The sequence below is a fragment of the Oxyura jamaicensis genome, chromosome 5, assembly GCF_011077185.1.
Source record: "Oxyura jamaicensis isolate SHBP4307 breed ruddy duck chromosome 5, BPBGC_Ojam_1.0, whole genome shotgun sequence".
NCBI classification, from domain to species: Eukaryota; Metazoa; Chordata; class Aves; order Anseriformes; family Anatidae; genus Oxyura; species Oxyura jamaicensis.
The window spans coordinates 15945141-15960510 of record NC_048897.1 but is presented as its reverse complement, the minus strand read 5'-3'; the positions used below and the strand labels follow the sequence as shown (position 1 = coordinate 15960510).

The window sequence follows — 15370 nt, the reverse complement described above, 5'->3', positions numbered from 1 at the left end:
AAAAGAACGGGAATTACAATTTATTGGCAGTATCTTCCTTTAAATAGGAATATCGCTGTACATTAAAGGCTTTACACAATAACTGTGACTGAATGAGTACTGAATACATACTACTACAACAATGACAATAGTGGAAGTGTTCTCATCCTCTCCTCTGGAACTTGTTCTCAAGTTTTTTGTCGTCCCCATTGCTGCCAAATTAATCAAATCTGAGGAATATTTTGGAGCAGAAAGTGATAATGAAAAGATTGCCATCAAAATTTATAAATATGCCCACAAGTTTGCTGCTCCCTAGAAATAAATACATGTATCATTCTAAGAGTTAATTCGTCTGCTCTTTCAAAAAAAATACTATAGGATATTTTTTGGATCAAGAGCAGTTTAATCTCCTTTACCTCACCAATAAAGAGTTATCTCTGAGAGCAAAGTGGTCTTTATAACATCCTAAAGCACTTCTCCCTACAGATGCAAAACTAAGAAAAAGGAGACCAATAATTTCAAAAGACTAAGCTACACAAGCCTGAGAAACATTCACTAACAATACAGTGTTTAGGCAGCAATAAAACGCGTTAAGTAACAAGTACTGAAAGCTTACATCACTGTAGCATTTGGTACCTGTACCAAAGGAAGAATTTATTATTGTGAAATGATTGATCCTCTCTCCGTGAAGGTGAAGCTCAGAAGGAGACAACGGTAACTGATAGGGCTGCTCACAGGAAAGAAGCTGGGACTCCCAAGAAAGAAAACTAGATGCCTGTTTTGCCTGTAAAAGATTTCTTAACGCCTAGTAAAAGAAACATTTCTGCATAGTCTCACTTGCCGCTTCTCTTTTTTGTCCCAATCTCCATTTATCTGTTGGGCAGAAGTGCAATAGAGTTCTACAAGTATGAGAAAGGGTCTCATCAGCATAAATTGCTGCATAAATTGCCATCTCACGTAGCGCATATAGGCTACCTATAAACAGGCAAAGTGCCTCACTTTATCATTGAGAAAGACTGTTCAGTTAAGGCAACATCTTAGGAAGTGAAAAGATGAAGGACATTCATTTAAAGCTCCAGTCTCAGATAAAAGCACCACCTCCTAAAGGTGGAGTAATCTACTATGTAATATAGATACTTTAGTAAAAGTGGAGTCAGAGGGAAGGATGTGGGAAAGGATTCTCCATTGTGGTTATCCATTTCCCCCTACCACAAAATTATCACAGGCTTAGAAGTGCTAATGACACTTCATCACACCTGAACAATTTATATCAGCTGCAGCAACCTTCACCACTCTCCAATCTTTTATTCTCAGAAATAAATTTTCCCAGCCTCCCAGAAATCAGGCTTGCCATCCCCTACTTTGGGCCCTTAACACATTTTATTTTAGAGACTTTATCCTTTTAAAGTTATTTCAACTCTAAGAGAGACCTTCTGGAACATTATTTGTTATTAATGTGAAGATAGTATGGAAAGAGAGAGGGAATACATACATTTTTCATGCTAGTTACAAAAAAAAAAAAAAATACTCTTAGTCATGCAGGATAAAAATAATGGGTGAGACAAGATGACACATGAAAAGGGCATTATCCTCTTTCCAAAAATTAATGTAGGAACACTGCTTGCTTAAAAGTCCATATTGGTTGTCATACTCGAATTGTGTAAAGCCTTAGGAAAGAATGGTGTGAGGGCTCTTTATAGAAAATTACACCAAGTGAAAGCTATTTCACTAATTAACACCCCTTCCCAAATAAATCCTTAGGTCCTTTTAAAATAAGCCTCTTTTAAGCAGAGAAAAGACCCCAGAATATTTGCAGAGCCCCCACATCGACATCTGTTGGTATTCCCTATACACAAATGTGCTTCTGTGTGCATGTTTATTGGAAGAGGTCATCAAGGGCTTGCTTGGTTTATTCATCATTTTTAGGCTCTCCTATTTGCAAAGCTTCTGTTAATGTCAGTGAAATCTAACCTAGACAGAAGTTTCAGAGGTCAGATATTTGGCATGCTACATTTAGAAACCCAAGTACAAAGTTGACAAGGATGCTTCAAACACAGGGGATTACAGCGGAAATAGGTCTCCATATACCAAACTGGCTATTGAGCAGATTCAAGGAAGAATACACTGATGCTATTAAAGCTCATATTCTTGCCTTTTTTTTCCCCACAGACTAAATCGATTCCCCCATTTGGCAAAGCCCAGCACAGAAATAACACTATTTTTAATACAACAGAAAAGGAATAAGACGCAAGACACAAGATCATGTACTACATAGCCTATAAAAAGCAGATACTTACAGTTCGTAGGAACTGTATTTCATCTTCCCCTCCTTCACCCCCTTCAGCCATGGCTCTTGAGGAGTCAGCTCTGCTAAGACTCTGATCGCCTCCACCGGCAGCTCACTGCGCTCAGTACAGCTCCTCTTCTCCTATCAGTATTAGCATATAGCTAATCCACAGCCATATAGGGAGCTCAGCAAACTCCACTGCACTGCAGACTGTCAGTCAACCCCCTCACTGCCAGAACCAACTGCGCTGCTTTTACAGCTCAGAGCAAGCAATCCCTTTCCTTTTCGCTCTTTACTCTCTACCCTACGGGCACAAAAAAAAAAAAAAAAAAGCAGCACACCACCATCCTACTGTTAAGGTATTGCAGGAAGCGTTATACGCATCATTAGGTTGTGGTGGCTTGCTTTATTTTATTTCATTTTTATTTCCCAGACACTGGTCACAACAGCAATAATGCTGAAGTGTTAACGAAAGCAAAGCTCACACTTCCATTTTCACAGATCAGGGTAGCCAATTTTGCACTGAAACGTATCAAATTTGGCAACTCTGAAGCCACTGATTTGTGCAGTAGGATATAAATCATCACAGGACAAGCTGATTTTGACAGCAGCTGTTTCCAGCTTGCTTGCAATAACTACCATTTTTTGCTTCCCTGCATAAGCAGCTGCAAATCTGATTTCTAAAACAACTTAACGATCTGAACCTAGTATGTGTAGTTATTTGTGCTATCCTTTTAAATGGCATTTAAACAAATACCCTAAGGACCAGAAGGGTTTTATTTGTAGCATTTCAAAACTGCACCTGAATATACATAGAAAATGGCATAAATTTAGTTCAATACCTATAAAGCACTCATGCTAAAACAAAATTTAGAATAATTTTAAATTCAAGATAAATAATGAAGAAATTTGTTATTAATGAAAACGGCTAGTTATTTAGTTCAACATCAGCAAATGAGCAAGTGAAAAAAACATGATATATCATCTCTGGTAGAGAATTTGCTGGGATGAAAGGAGGAAAAGAGAAAAGAGGTAAGGAAAGAGGAGACGAGTATTAATGAGGCTTTAGCCAAGCAATTTAGTACACAATCTTGCATTTCATGACAAGGTTGCAAACATACCCTACCCACACACTGCATCCCTGAGACTTACCCAAAATCTGAGCCGTCCATTTACATGGCTACATGCTTTCACAAAGATTACCATATGTACACGATCTTTTTTCTGAGTAAAAGCATGTTTCTGCTTTACGAGTAAGAAATTGAGGCATGAAGGTAAGCAAAGAACAACTTTCTTGGGACCACAAGGACAAAAGTAGCAAAGGGAAAAATGAAACTATATGCACTATGTCCACTAGTAAATATGTTTATACACAACTGTCCTTCAGCCATGGGACCCAGAACACACTGCCTTCCTCGCCCCCCTCCCCTCCCCGAAATTTTGATTTTCCCCTTATTAAACATAACACAAACCAAACCATGAGATACCCCAAAATTTCTCCTCTACGAGGGCAAAATGCTTTGAAAGGTGTTTCACTCTTTCTCACTACCTCAAGAAACTGTCAAAAATACGATGATCCCATTACTCAGCAACAGAAGGAACTCCAAAGTTTCTACACAACACAGTAAGTCTGGCTACCTAGAGCCCTGCCAGCCCATCTAATCCTCCACCCCCACCCCATAATTTTTTTTTCTGTGGTGAGCACAAAAAAAATATTGCTTTGTCCATGACAGAAGCAATGTGGTAGAAAAATATTTTTACAGGATATATAAGTGCCAGAGAACTGATTTGGTTGGTGTTCTGATTTTTTTTCTTTTAAATTCCAGCCATCTTTGAAAGATTGTTTTTTCCCATTTCCTTGGAAATACAAAGAGCAAAAATCAATAGATCCTCCTTAGGATTACTAAAAGAATTAAACCAGAAGAATTCAGTCAGATGAGGCAGAGGGACCTAATAATGTAAATAAATGGGTAAGCACGTATCATTTAGAATGGATTTGGTACACATATTGCATAGCAAAATCTACACATACAGAGATAGCTCCTCTGTTAGGTCTTACAGGAGACACCCTGCCAGAAATACTATTTTCTTTGGAAGTTTACAAACAAGAAATACTCAAAATTCTGAGAAAACAAGTGCAGGTCTGAAGACTCATTACAAGATTTTGCAAAACGTAGAAGTGTTCCTTCGCAAATAGAAATCAATGTAATGCGGCACATCTGCTGGTCATGTTTTATGCCTGTTAACAGCATGATTTTCAGGTAGTAAATTCTGAACGTGCAGAGCTGAGATTAATCTACCTGAATCATATGGAAAGGAGAATATATATATATATATATATATATGTAACTTTTCAAGTGTTTTTCTTTATTTAGGTATTCCATTCAAAATTGTTCCTATGGAAGTTTGACACAAAGACAAGGCATACGAAAAAAATGAATGCTGATAATAGCTCTAGCACTGCAACATGTAGACAGCACATGAGACATCTGAAATCCTGACTCGTCAAAATTCATCCGTAGGGCTTTCTTTTTTGAAATCCTTTTTTTTTCTTTATTTGATACTTAGTTTTGCAAAGTTACCTGTGAACTATTTTGGGAAACAATTTCTTGCTTCAGAAACCAAAACATTTTAGTAAAACTTCTTCATTTTAAAATTGTCAAGTGATCTACAAAAACATTTCACAGCACTTCTGTTCTTACAACTTTGTTCTGTTAGGTTCAATGCCTATAATTTGAATGAGAAAACTATTCACCTACTACAGCGTAATGAAATGTATATCTTCGAGACATAACTGCTTTTTTTTCCAGAACCTCCCCAATCCTCTGATGAGATTTGTCCAGTTATTATTTATATTATCTGTCCTGCACTTAATCAGAAGTCTCATTTACATGAGGTGTAAGGCCTTTCACTTCAAATTTCTTAACACCAACTTGTCTTGAATCTTTCTTTACCAAAAAATAAAAATTAAAAAAAAATTACTGAAGCCATGACTGAATAACTGGAAGAAAATTACTTCAGACCACTGCAGTAAATCAGTCCAAAAGGATCACACATCACACGCAGCGTGTACATATATAGTGACCCTGTGTTACTGGAGATGACTGTGAGGTGAAGTATTCCACCGAGAAAGCCACAAAGGTCAAACAATCGCAACTGGAACCATTATGTATTTTATGATATCCTATTCACATTGACCAATTTTAAACCTGTATTTCAGGTACTTTTGCTGCTGAACACATTCTGGACAGTCTGCTGTACTTTAAAGCTATCAAAAAAGCCTTTTCTACAAAGTTTAAAAGAACTAGAACAATTTAAGGAAAATCTGCTTTCTATTTTCAGCACAAACATACTGCCTGCTTATTCTTCAACACATTGAAGGGATTCTGGCTGACTCTTCACAGAGTTCCTGATTCTAGGTAAGCTTTTGGCAAGCTTCACTGCTGCTGCCACCAAACAATAGTTCAGAATTTTTACAGTGGCAGTACCCTGGCAATAAAAAGTTTATAAAAGGAACCAAAGAACCATCTAGCTATATAGCAAAGGAATATCTGAATCTAAGTCACTTTTTTTGCAGTGTATATTTTACCTTTCTATAGATTTAATTACACTATCAGAGACTGGCCAAAAATCTATTTTACAACAATTTCCAAAGTGGGATCAACACCAGTTACCTGAGCCTGTTGGGTAAGCAGTCGAAACATTATCTTCCATTGGCAATAACAGACCTAAGCACTAAAACCTAGGTGCTGCTAAAAAGAGGTTTCTGTACCAACTTGTAGTTTCAGCTGTACCTGTTCTATTTGCTGCTCCGAATCAACAGCCACTAGTAACTAGACATGAGTGTTTTAGCTTGACGTTGGACAATGACAGCAGTATTTAAAGATTAAATAATAAAAATAAAAAGATAAAAACACTGCTTGAAGATGGGACATTGCAATAATATGCTTTCCTTCCACAACAACTTACGTTAAAATATCAGAAATATTTTTAAAATCTTGATGAATTATTTTATTCATTTTCACTCAATGTTTTTTTGTGTCTAAAGTGAGCAGACAATCCCACATAATCTCCCCAGGGTCCTCAAAAACACATCTCTGCATCCTTTCTGCTTCACTTAAGTACAAAAACATGTATAAAAAGACATCAAGAGGAAACATGCTATTTCCTTTAAAAAAAATATATATATATTCAAATTTGCTATGCTGACCATTTTTATCCCATTCGTGAAGGGAGTCAGCTACTTGTCCAGTTCACAAACACCAGGCACTTAGTACAAGCTAACATCCCATCTACAGTAGAAAAAGCTGCTTCTGTGAATTTGCACATACATTCCAGTTGCTTTTTGTTTGTAAGTTTACTCTAGAGGAACTAAATTACAATTTACAGTGAAAAACATAGGATCTTAACTAGTCAAGATGAGGAATACATTCATCAGAAGATTCTTAGAATAATTTAAAGGGAGAACAGTTTCATTAATTTACACATATTCCTAAGCCTCATCTACATTTTTTCCTGTCCTTTTAAAAAATAATCTTGTATCAATACATTGCTGTGTAGCACCAAGTTTCATTTTTTTCATAGCTTCATCAAACTGATGCAATTATTCATAGATAATGAAGGAATACAATGTATTATAGTGTTACAAAAACAATAACATAGTATCAGTACTGCTTTTAAAACTTAGTTCAGGAATTTTCCAATAAATTTCAACACAATTATATTCAGCTTGAGGAAATGGCAGTACCTCAGAACTATGATGCTCAAGACTCATGAGGACCTGCTTCTATACAAAGGAACCCTGTACACTACCAAACTGAACAATTCCTTGCAAATGCTCTTTTTAAAATTTACATTCCTAAAACAGAATGGTTCTAGATGAAAAAAAAAATCAGGGGAAATATATATATATATATATATATATATATATATATATAAAACACTCTGAAAGACACAATTAAATTGTGTTGAATTACATAAATTATAACAAAAAATATAAGATAGTGCAACTTCAACACAGATTGAAAAATTTACCTAACTTTCAACCCCTTTGAAATGGAATAACTGAAGGAACACAAGTCAAGTAAATTTTTTTTAGTTATATCAAAGCAGAATTTTTTAACAGGTCTGCAAACTATGTCCTAAATTATAAATTAATGAATTTTTATTTTAAATGTAAATTTAACTTACTGATCAAAAGCATCAGCCTGATTACAGAATCTCTCTCTTCACCTAATTCCTTAGCACTGCAGTCTGTGAGAGCTGAAGATCAGGTTCCAGAAACAAACTCAGGTCTTCGCTCCTTCTTAAATCTGATGTATTCTTAGTAATAGACATGTGTTTTTTTAAACTTTGTCATATGGTCACACAGCAGCCTATTATTACCTTACAGGCAAGATTCTGACCACAGGGTATTTATTATAAGTAGCTTTAAAACTTAAACAACAGTATTATTTTGCAGTCCAGAAACGTTTCCATTTCCAAGTTTTCTAACTCAAGTAATCTCTCCATTCCTCATTGTGGAGGAATTCTTTCAGGTATCAACAACAAAAATTATTCAGAAGTAGTTGACTTCCTTTGACCCCTTAATTAGAGAAAGCAAAATAATATAAGAAGTTATTGTTGCTTCAGTGCCACAACATATTTGGCATCTTGAAACAGAATGAAAAACAATGTTGTTGTCTCACTCTGCTGGCAAAACATTTAATTGTATTTATACTGACAGCAGGAAGACTGATAATCCTACTGGGGAGAAGAAAAACCTCTGGCTACACTTGCTAACACCGAGAAAGATGAGGAAGAGATTTCAGCCGAGCATACAAACAGCTATGGTCCTCTAAAATAAGTGAAATCAAATTTATCTTGCTCTGTGAGTTTAGCCTAGCCTCCAGAAAACACAGGAAATTCTATTACTGTTAGAAACCGAAATGTGGTAAAGAAAACCAGAAAACAAGAAGTGTAAGAGGTATATGATATAAAATATAAGATACCTTTGTTTTGTTTCCCTTCTAATCGATTCTCATCCACTGATCTTCAAAAGTTTATATTGGATTGCCATCTGGTGGTATAAGAAAATAAAAAGTCTGTGACAAATTGGTAAGCATAATCACAGACATTATTTTAACCTATAATGTTGGAAGTCTCATTTACAATTTCATTATAGACTATTCAACACATTTTTAACTACAGTCTATGATGTGATGAACTTTGGCACTGCATGTCATTTTTCTTTTACGAAAAAAAAGAGAGAAAATGTTCACAAGTTTCTTCCTAAACCTAAAATTCTGATACATGAGAATTACTTTCTTGTTTCAAAGTTTGCTAAAAGAGATTTTATTAAACCTCTCCAAAATCTCCAATTCTAGATGACTCAAGCTGAGTTCACAACACTAACAAAAATATTTCACTATTTGGCTTTAACTTCCGCATCAGTTTCCCAGGAATTTATAATACAACAATAAACCATCCTTGTCCGGAATGTATTATCTCACACCAAATAGCTAGACTTTCAAAAATACTATTCAGAGCAGCACAGTTCCCCTTGGAACTGGAATTCAAGGAGTGAACAGGAAAATATACTTGAACTTCACAGGAAGAGTTAATTCAGGCAGGGTCCTTACAGCCGACACTTAAAATAGCAAGTAGTTTAGAGCTAACATTGTATAGAAGACAAGGACTGTAAATTTTGGTTACATAGAATAAGAATTTAATTAATTATGGAAAATTATATATGAATACTGTTTTGTGTCTTTTAACTTGTAAAAAGTTACTAGGTACAATCAGACTATTTCTGGGATCACAAATGCCATTCCTGATCTCAGAACAACACCAATAGGAAATTCCATGTTTCTGTTCCAAACTCCTGAAGTACAGCTGCTTGTGCATGTAATATGGACAAACACATTTTTAAGCCTGCTTTGTTCTAGAAGTGTCTGGTATTTTCCAGTTAGATATTCCAAAAATCTTAACTGCCTGGTTCAGGTCAAACATCAGTTTCAGCACTTCTATACGAATATAGATTGCTTTAATGAACAATCAGGAAAATGTAATGAGGGATGTTCAATGTTTTGAAAAGAGTTCACTGTAACTAAATCACACTTAATGAACAATCTGGAGTTTATGCAAAAAACATTTCAGGCCACCAGCCAATAGGGAACTGAACTAATTTAGTTTTGTAGTAACAAAACCACTACTAATCATTGCAAAACATCCGAGACAAACAATTTCATTTATTAATCCACACTATTAGGCTATTAAATATTTCAATATTCACCCCTTCCCTAAGATGAACTAACAGTGCACACTTTGACTTACAGCAAATTTGAGTTATGGTAGTTTATTGATAATATAGAACATCTTTAATCATTTTATATTTTATATGTCTATGTGATGTCACATAAAGCCAGTTCAATTTGAGAACTCACAGCAGCATAGAAATAAAGTATCTAAGAAATACGCAGGTTCTACTGCAAGAAATTACCAATTAAATCTAGTCAAGTACCAGTCCCCTAAAAGTGCTTAAAAGAAGACAGAAGTGATCTGGATAGAATGACCAGAGCAACTTAAAATGTAGTATACTGCTCCTTCAAACTGACTTACCTGCAGTACTTCGTTCTGGGGCTTAATTTCTAACTATCCTTATACTGAGGAGGAAAAAAGAGAATAAAACCTAGGATTATGAGCCTTTTACTGACTATACCATTTTTAATCAACCCATGTCTATATTAATGGCTGGTTTTATTTCTTGTGTATCACAAATTGTATAAAAATAACCAGCAATGTAGTTCTCATTTGTTTGTCCAAGGAACCTTTGAGACTGAGATTTATATTTCATTTATAAATATTGCAACTTACATTTTGTAACAATCCTAAAATATCTCAATTAAGACAGAACAGCACTATGCCCCATGCTACCTTGGTTGTTCCCAATGGCCAAAATTAAACAATAATCATTTCCTTGTTATATAACCACTACTAATACGACAAAATGAGATTTCCACATGAACATCCTCTTGATTCCCTGGCAGCTTGCTTCAGATCCAAGCCTTTGCTTCCTGGCTTGTGCATCTTTCTCAAAAAAATCACCAAAAGCCAACGATGAGTTTTGCATGCCATAGTACATACTTTGACATTAAGGGGTACATTTTGACCAGCTCTGACTACTGAGATGGATGTGGATAATTTATGAACACAGATTTTCCTCTACTATTATTTCAACCACCTCTTAATTGCCATTTTTACGTACGTGCTTCCTTGGAGCAACACAAATATGAGCTAATACTAACAACCACAACTACAGACCACAGCAACTCATGCACAGAATATTAAAAGAGATGATATGAAAGAAAATAAGTTGTCAGTAATTAAAATACTTAATAACTAGCATATTTAACAGAGCAGCCATTTACAAGACTGCATTCTCAATGTTCATTCATATACGGCAACTACTAAAATCTGCGAATGAAAAGTAAAGTCACACTGACACACTGTGTACTGTTATTCCAAATCTAATCAGTCAATTGACTTTTCTGGAGTCAGTTCCCAAAATGAATTAGAATTACTGATGTATAATTTTAAAGAGAAAAATGTCTGCAGGTGACATTTTACCAGGTTAGTTCAATGGTTCTTTAGGAAGGCAATAAGCAGAGATAAATTTTTGCATAATTTTCATGTATCGTTCCTGGGCATACCCAATATACAACCTTTATTTATTCAAATAATAATGGCCTTTACTTTTCCAGCTGTAGTTAGACCTAACACAAATTGAAGAGCAACATAAACTCGAAATGTATATAAACATTTATATTAGATTTACAAATAAAGTTACAAAGTTATATAAAGACTGCTAAATCATAGTGTCATAGAAACATCAAGGTTGGCAAAGACCTTCAAGATCATCTGGTCCAACCATCCCCCTACTACCAATATCACCCACTAAACCACATCCCAAAGTACCACATCCAAACTTTTCTTAAACACCCCCAGGGACAGTGACTCGACCACTTCCCTGGGCAACCTGTTCCACTGCCTAACCAGACATTTCATTCTGTCAAAGTACGAGCCAGTTCATCAGAGTTTCCTGTTTCTAGTACTGGCCATTTGTGAGTACTTCAGGAAGAAGTAACAGAACAGAACCAAGTCTGGCACAATATCCTTCACAAATCCTCTCATCTTCTGAGAATTTACAACAGGATTTCAAAACCTGAAGGTTCTATTTAAACAGTTGTATGTAGTAGCTACAATACAGTTGAAAAAAAAAAAAAAAAAATCTTTTCCGAAACCTACATTTGATTCAATATGGAATTAAAACTTTTACCTTCAAAGATTCAAGTTGAAAATACCTTTTTACTTGCACGCACTAATAAAAGAATCCATAATAAACAAGAATGTGTAAGTACTGTTCCCTATAAAATGACTGAAATGTTATGTAACACCTTTGTGACAATTTAATATGTTACATGCTTGGAACACACTTAATTGCAATTTTAAGTCTAATCTAGCTAATGCTCTTTTTATTTTAAAGCCATTGTGCAATATTTTTAATCTTAAAATCAGTTCACAATTAAAGTACTACAATTTAAGGAAACAGTGTAGAGTACTCAGCAAATTCTATTTATATGAATTACAGTAACTAAGTACACATACAGCCTTTGCATAATCTGGCCTTAGACACAATCCACAGGGAAACTTCCTGCAACTTTGCAAGTCATGTTCTCTCCCACGTTTGTACTTTCATAAATACTTGATTTTCCTTACTTTCCTTTTTCAGTCAAATTTCCCAGCCTATGCACAAACTGGGCTTTTAGTTCCCATTGACTCTGTCACTTTCCATCCTTTATTTATCCAACCTTGTTCAAACAAGATTTTCTCACCTCCTCAATCTCACAACGTAGCACTGTCATGTCTCCACCACTGCACATCTCCAGGTTGCAAGTACTGTGAAGCTACTTCAAGGTATAACACTCATCCTCCTTTCCCTACCTTCAAACAAATATTTACTAACATCCTGCTTAGCTTTCTACTTGCTGCTTACTTGTTTTACCTAAGACCTCATCAATTCATCCCCAAATCTCATTTTTGCTCTTTCTGTATTTCTACGTGCCCACTTCCCAGGGCTCGGCCCTCTCATCTCCTCAGAGAATGCACTGCATGGCTAGCCACTACCTGCATGGAGAGTGAAGGAAAAATTGTCTCCTTTCAGAGGCATTATTAACAAACACGTACTTCAAGTCTGTTTGCCTTTTTTTTTTTTTTTTAATTCCAAAACTTGCAGCACCTATGAGCCTGCAGCACACTTTTCTTTTACACTTCCCCTCTACTGTAGCAAATTCCATGAAGCAAACCCATTTTTCCACCATCCCAGTCCTGCTTTCCCTCTGTTTTACGTTTTCACCCCTCCTCGCATGTACACCTTACCCATCCTTCACCCACCTTCCTTACTCACGCACCTGCCCTCTCCTTTCTCGGTTCCATTTCCATCACATTTGGAGGCCGTTTACAGCTCACCCCTCATGGCCCAACACTGCCGCCCCTGGGGCAAACTTCCCGGCCCCAACCCACACGAACGGCCCAACATGGCTGCAGCCCTGTGGCGGGAGCGGCCCGGCCGCCATCTTGTGTGTTCACCTCTGCTGTGCTCTTGTTCGCGTTGGTCTGTTTACGAGACATGAAGTAAAAATCTGGGATTACGAATAAAGAAAAACACCCCATTGTTATGTTTGTGGAATATTTTCTTTTGGTATCCCTCCTCTTGCATTTGGTTGTTTCTAAGAGCAACCTAAGGTTGCTCTAAGGTTGTTTCTCAGGGTGTACAGGGGTCCACTGAGAGCACGGTGCCTTTAGTAAAGCTGCTGTTCTCAAACGAGCTCAACTGAAAGCGCAGTTCGAAACCCTCTTCTGCTGGGCCTGTACCAATTGCTCAGAGCAGCATGTCTGCATCCACAGGTGCAGTCATACCTACATCAATGAATTCTCCCAGGCCCACTTACTTTGCACCTGGAATGTGTAAAGTTCATGTGCAAAGATTATGGGATAGCTTCTAGAAGGTTTAATGCTTGTTTGTAAAAATGTTACATTTAAAAATATGGCAGGTATTTCTACACATCCCTTTCTATTTCTTTATAAAGCTTTCATAAACATCCAGCTTAATTATTCTCACCAGTCAGAGGCCGTTTTTTTTGTTGTTGTTGTTGTTGTTTTGTTTTGTTTTTTACTAATCTCATAAAGTGCCTACAATCAACTCTAACAATACAGTCAGAGTGGAGGTCTGTTTGCAATCATCAGTTGTCGTGATCATTCAACAGAACCATGTTTCTTTCTGAAAAATATTTTCTAATGCTGAGAACGCACGCTACATATTTGTGAGGCTGTAGCAGAGACTGGGGGCACAGCTAGAAATATTAAACATTCTGCTCAGCACCCATTTCACCTTTATTAAACAGAGAATTTGTATGTACCTCATCTGGGAAGATCTTAATTTAAGAACCTGAATGCAGTGACCATTCAGGTCTAAGGATGAAAATGACTATGTATGAATTAGTCTTAATCATTTCAAAACAAACCATCATTCAATAGCCTTAACAACTTCCATGCTTCTAAAGGTAACGTTTCATAAAACGTTGATAATAAATCTAGTAATGGCACATATAAAAGGTTTCTGAACTATTACTTATTATTTCTATTCTATTGTTTCTGCTAATCGATTTTTTTTACTTGTATTAAATCTGTGTAACAATATACCAATATTTATAATATTGGTATACAATATTTACTGGGTGATATTTATTTACAAAAATCTCTAACTTTTATTTAACAAACTCACTCTCTCATAGATTTCATTCACTTACATTCACATAAAAGTTTTGAGATCCTGGGCCCAAACAGCCTGCCCAAAATCACTGCTGCACACCACTGAGCACAAGGGATGCCAGTTATCGAGGCCTTTTCAAACAGCTGAAGTTCTTAATCTGTAACAGCACACTAAGGTACAAACAGACCTTTTAGGCAAAACTGGTATTCATTGTGTTTTCTCCCCTTTGTCTGAAAAGTAGGTTTGAAGATTTGATTGTCTGTTTTCAGGGTAAACCAGCAGGACAAAGAACAGCATTGCAGGGTCTGGTGCCCAGTGCTGTTCTCTTGCGATAGAGCAGGCTTTCTGGTCTTCTTAAAAGATGTTACACTTCTCTCAGTGAAGCACTGAGAGAAGTGTTCCTTATTATTTTTATTGTTGTTATTACTGTTGTTATTTCAAGCCATTTTTTAACCCTTGTTTTTTCATTTCTGCTGGTGCCTTCACACATTTTCATTTATTTCTGTAAAGATCTCCACATAATGATCAAATTGCTAGGTGTTCATGTAAGAAACTACCTGACCTGGCATTTAAAATAAAAAGAAGTCCACAGAAGGTATTGGAAAATAAATTTAAAATGATTCATATTTGGATCTCAAAATGAAAAAGCCTTATATTAACATTATCTAACATTTATTCCTCCCTCCTTCTCCCTCTCCCCCAACTTTTTCTGAACTTCCAGGATCAGAAATCATGCATGACAGCATTATTTCAGGAGAACAAGAAAATAAATGGGTTAAGCCCAATGACAGTCCAAGGAGAGCTCATGGTAGCTTAGATTTACAGCAGAATTTTGAAATAAGTCTTATCTAGGGCTTGTAAAATATCCAGTTTCTCTTGCTTTGTGTTTCATCTCCTAATTTTCCAGTGTAACAAACCTGTTCTTCAGTATTTTTCCTCCACCAGAGGTCTCTTCCTCTACCTGTCCTTAATTGTGTTTTCATAGGTACGTATGAAAGGATCTGTCTGCTAACATTTGTTGAACAAGTGTACACAAGCCTTGAACTGCCTACTGCACATTCTTCCTACTTCAACTGTATTAGAAATAGCAGTTATTCTACTTCTCCTGTGCAAGTCTCACACATTCTGCTCAGGAAATTCAAAAATTGAAAATATGTAATAGGGAAACAATTCACTAATGATTGAAAAAAAAAAAACAAAAAACTGGCAGATGATGTATGATAAGAAAAGGCCTACAAAACCGTCACTCAACCAGTTGCTAATTGCCCTTTGTTCATTATTATATTCATCATATT

The 15370-nt window shown here is 36.1% G+C and overlaps 1 protein-coding gene across 11 annotated transcripts in view; it reads right to left on the bottom strand.

Annotated features, from left to right (window-relative positions):
• The window catches only part of RYR3 (ryanodine receptor 3), a 222108-nt gene extending 219660 nt beyond the window's left edge, over positions 1-2448 (bottom strand). For 5 of the 11 annotated variants that reach the window (XM_035328749.1, XM_035328752.1, XM_035328756.1 and 2 more), the window contains exon 1: positions 2277-2446. In XM_035328749.1, coding sequence (XP_035184640.1) covers positions 2277-2327 — 51 coding nt within the window. In that variant the 5' untranslated portion in view covers positions 2328-2446. Of the gene's footprint in view, positions 1-2276 lie in introns of all 11 variants that reach the window. The other 6 variants (XM_035328748.1, XM_035328745.1, XM_035328746.1 and 3 more) reach the window with 2 other exon arrangements.
• Between the last annotated feature and the right edge of the window lie 12922 nt (positions 2449-15370).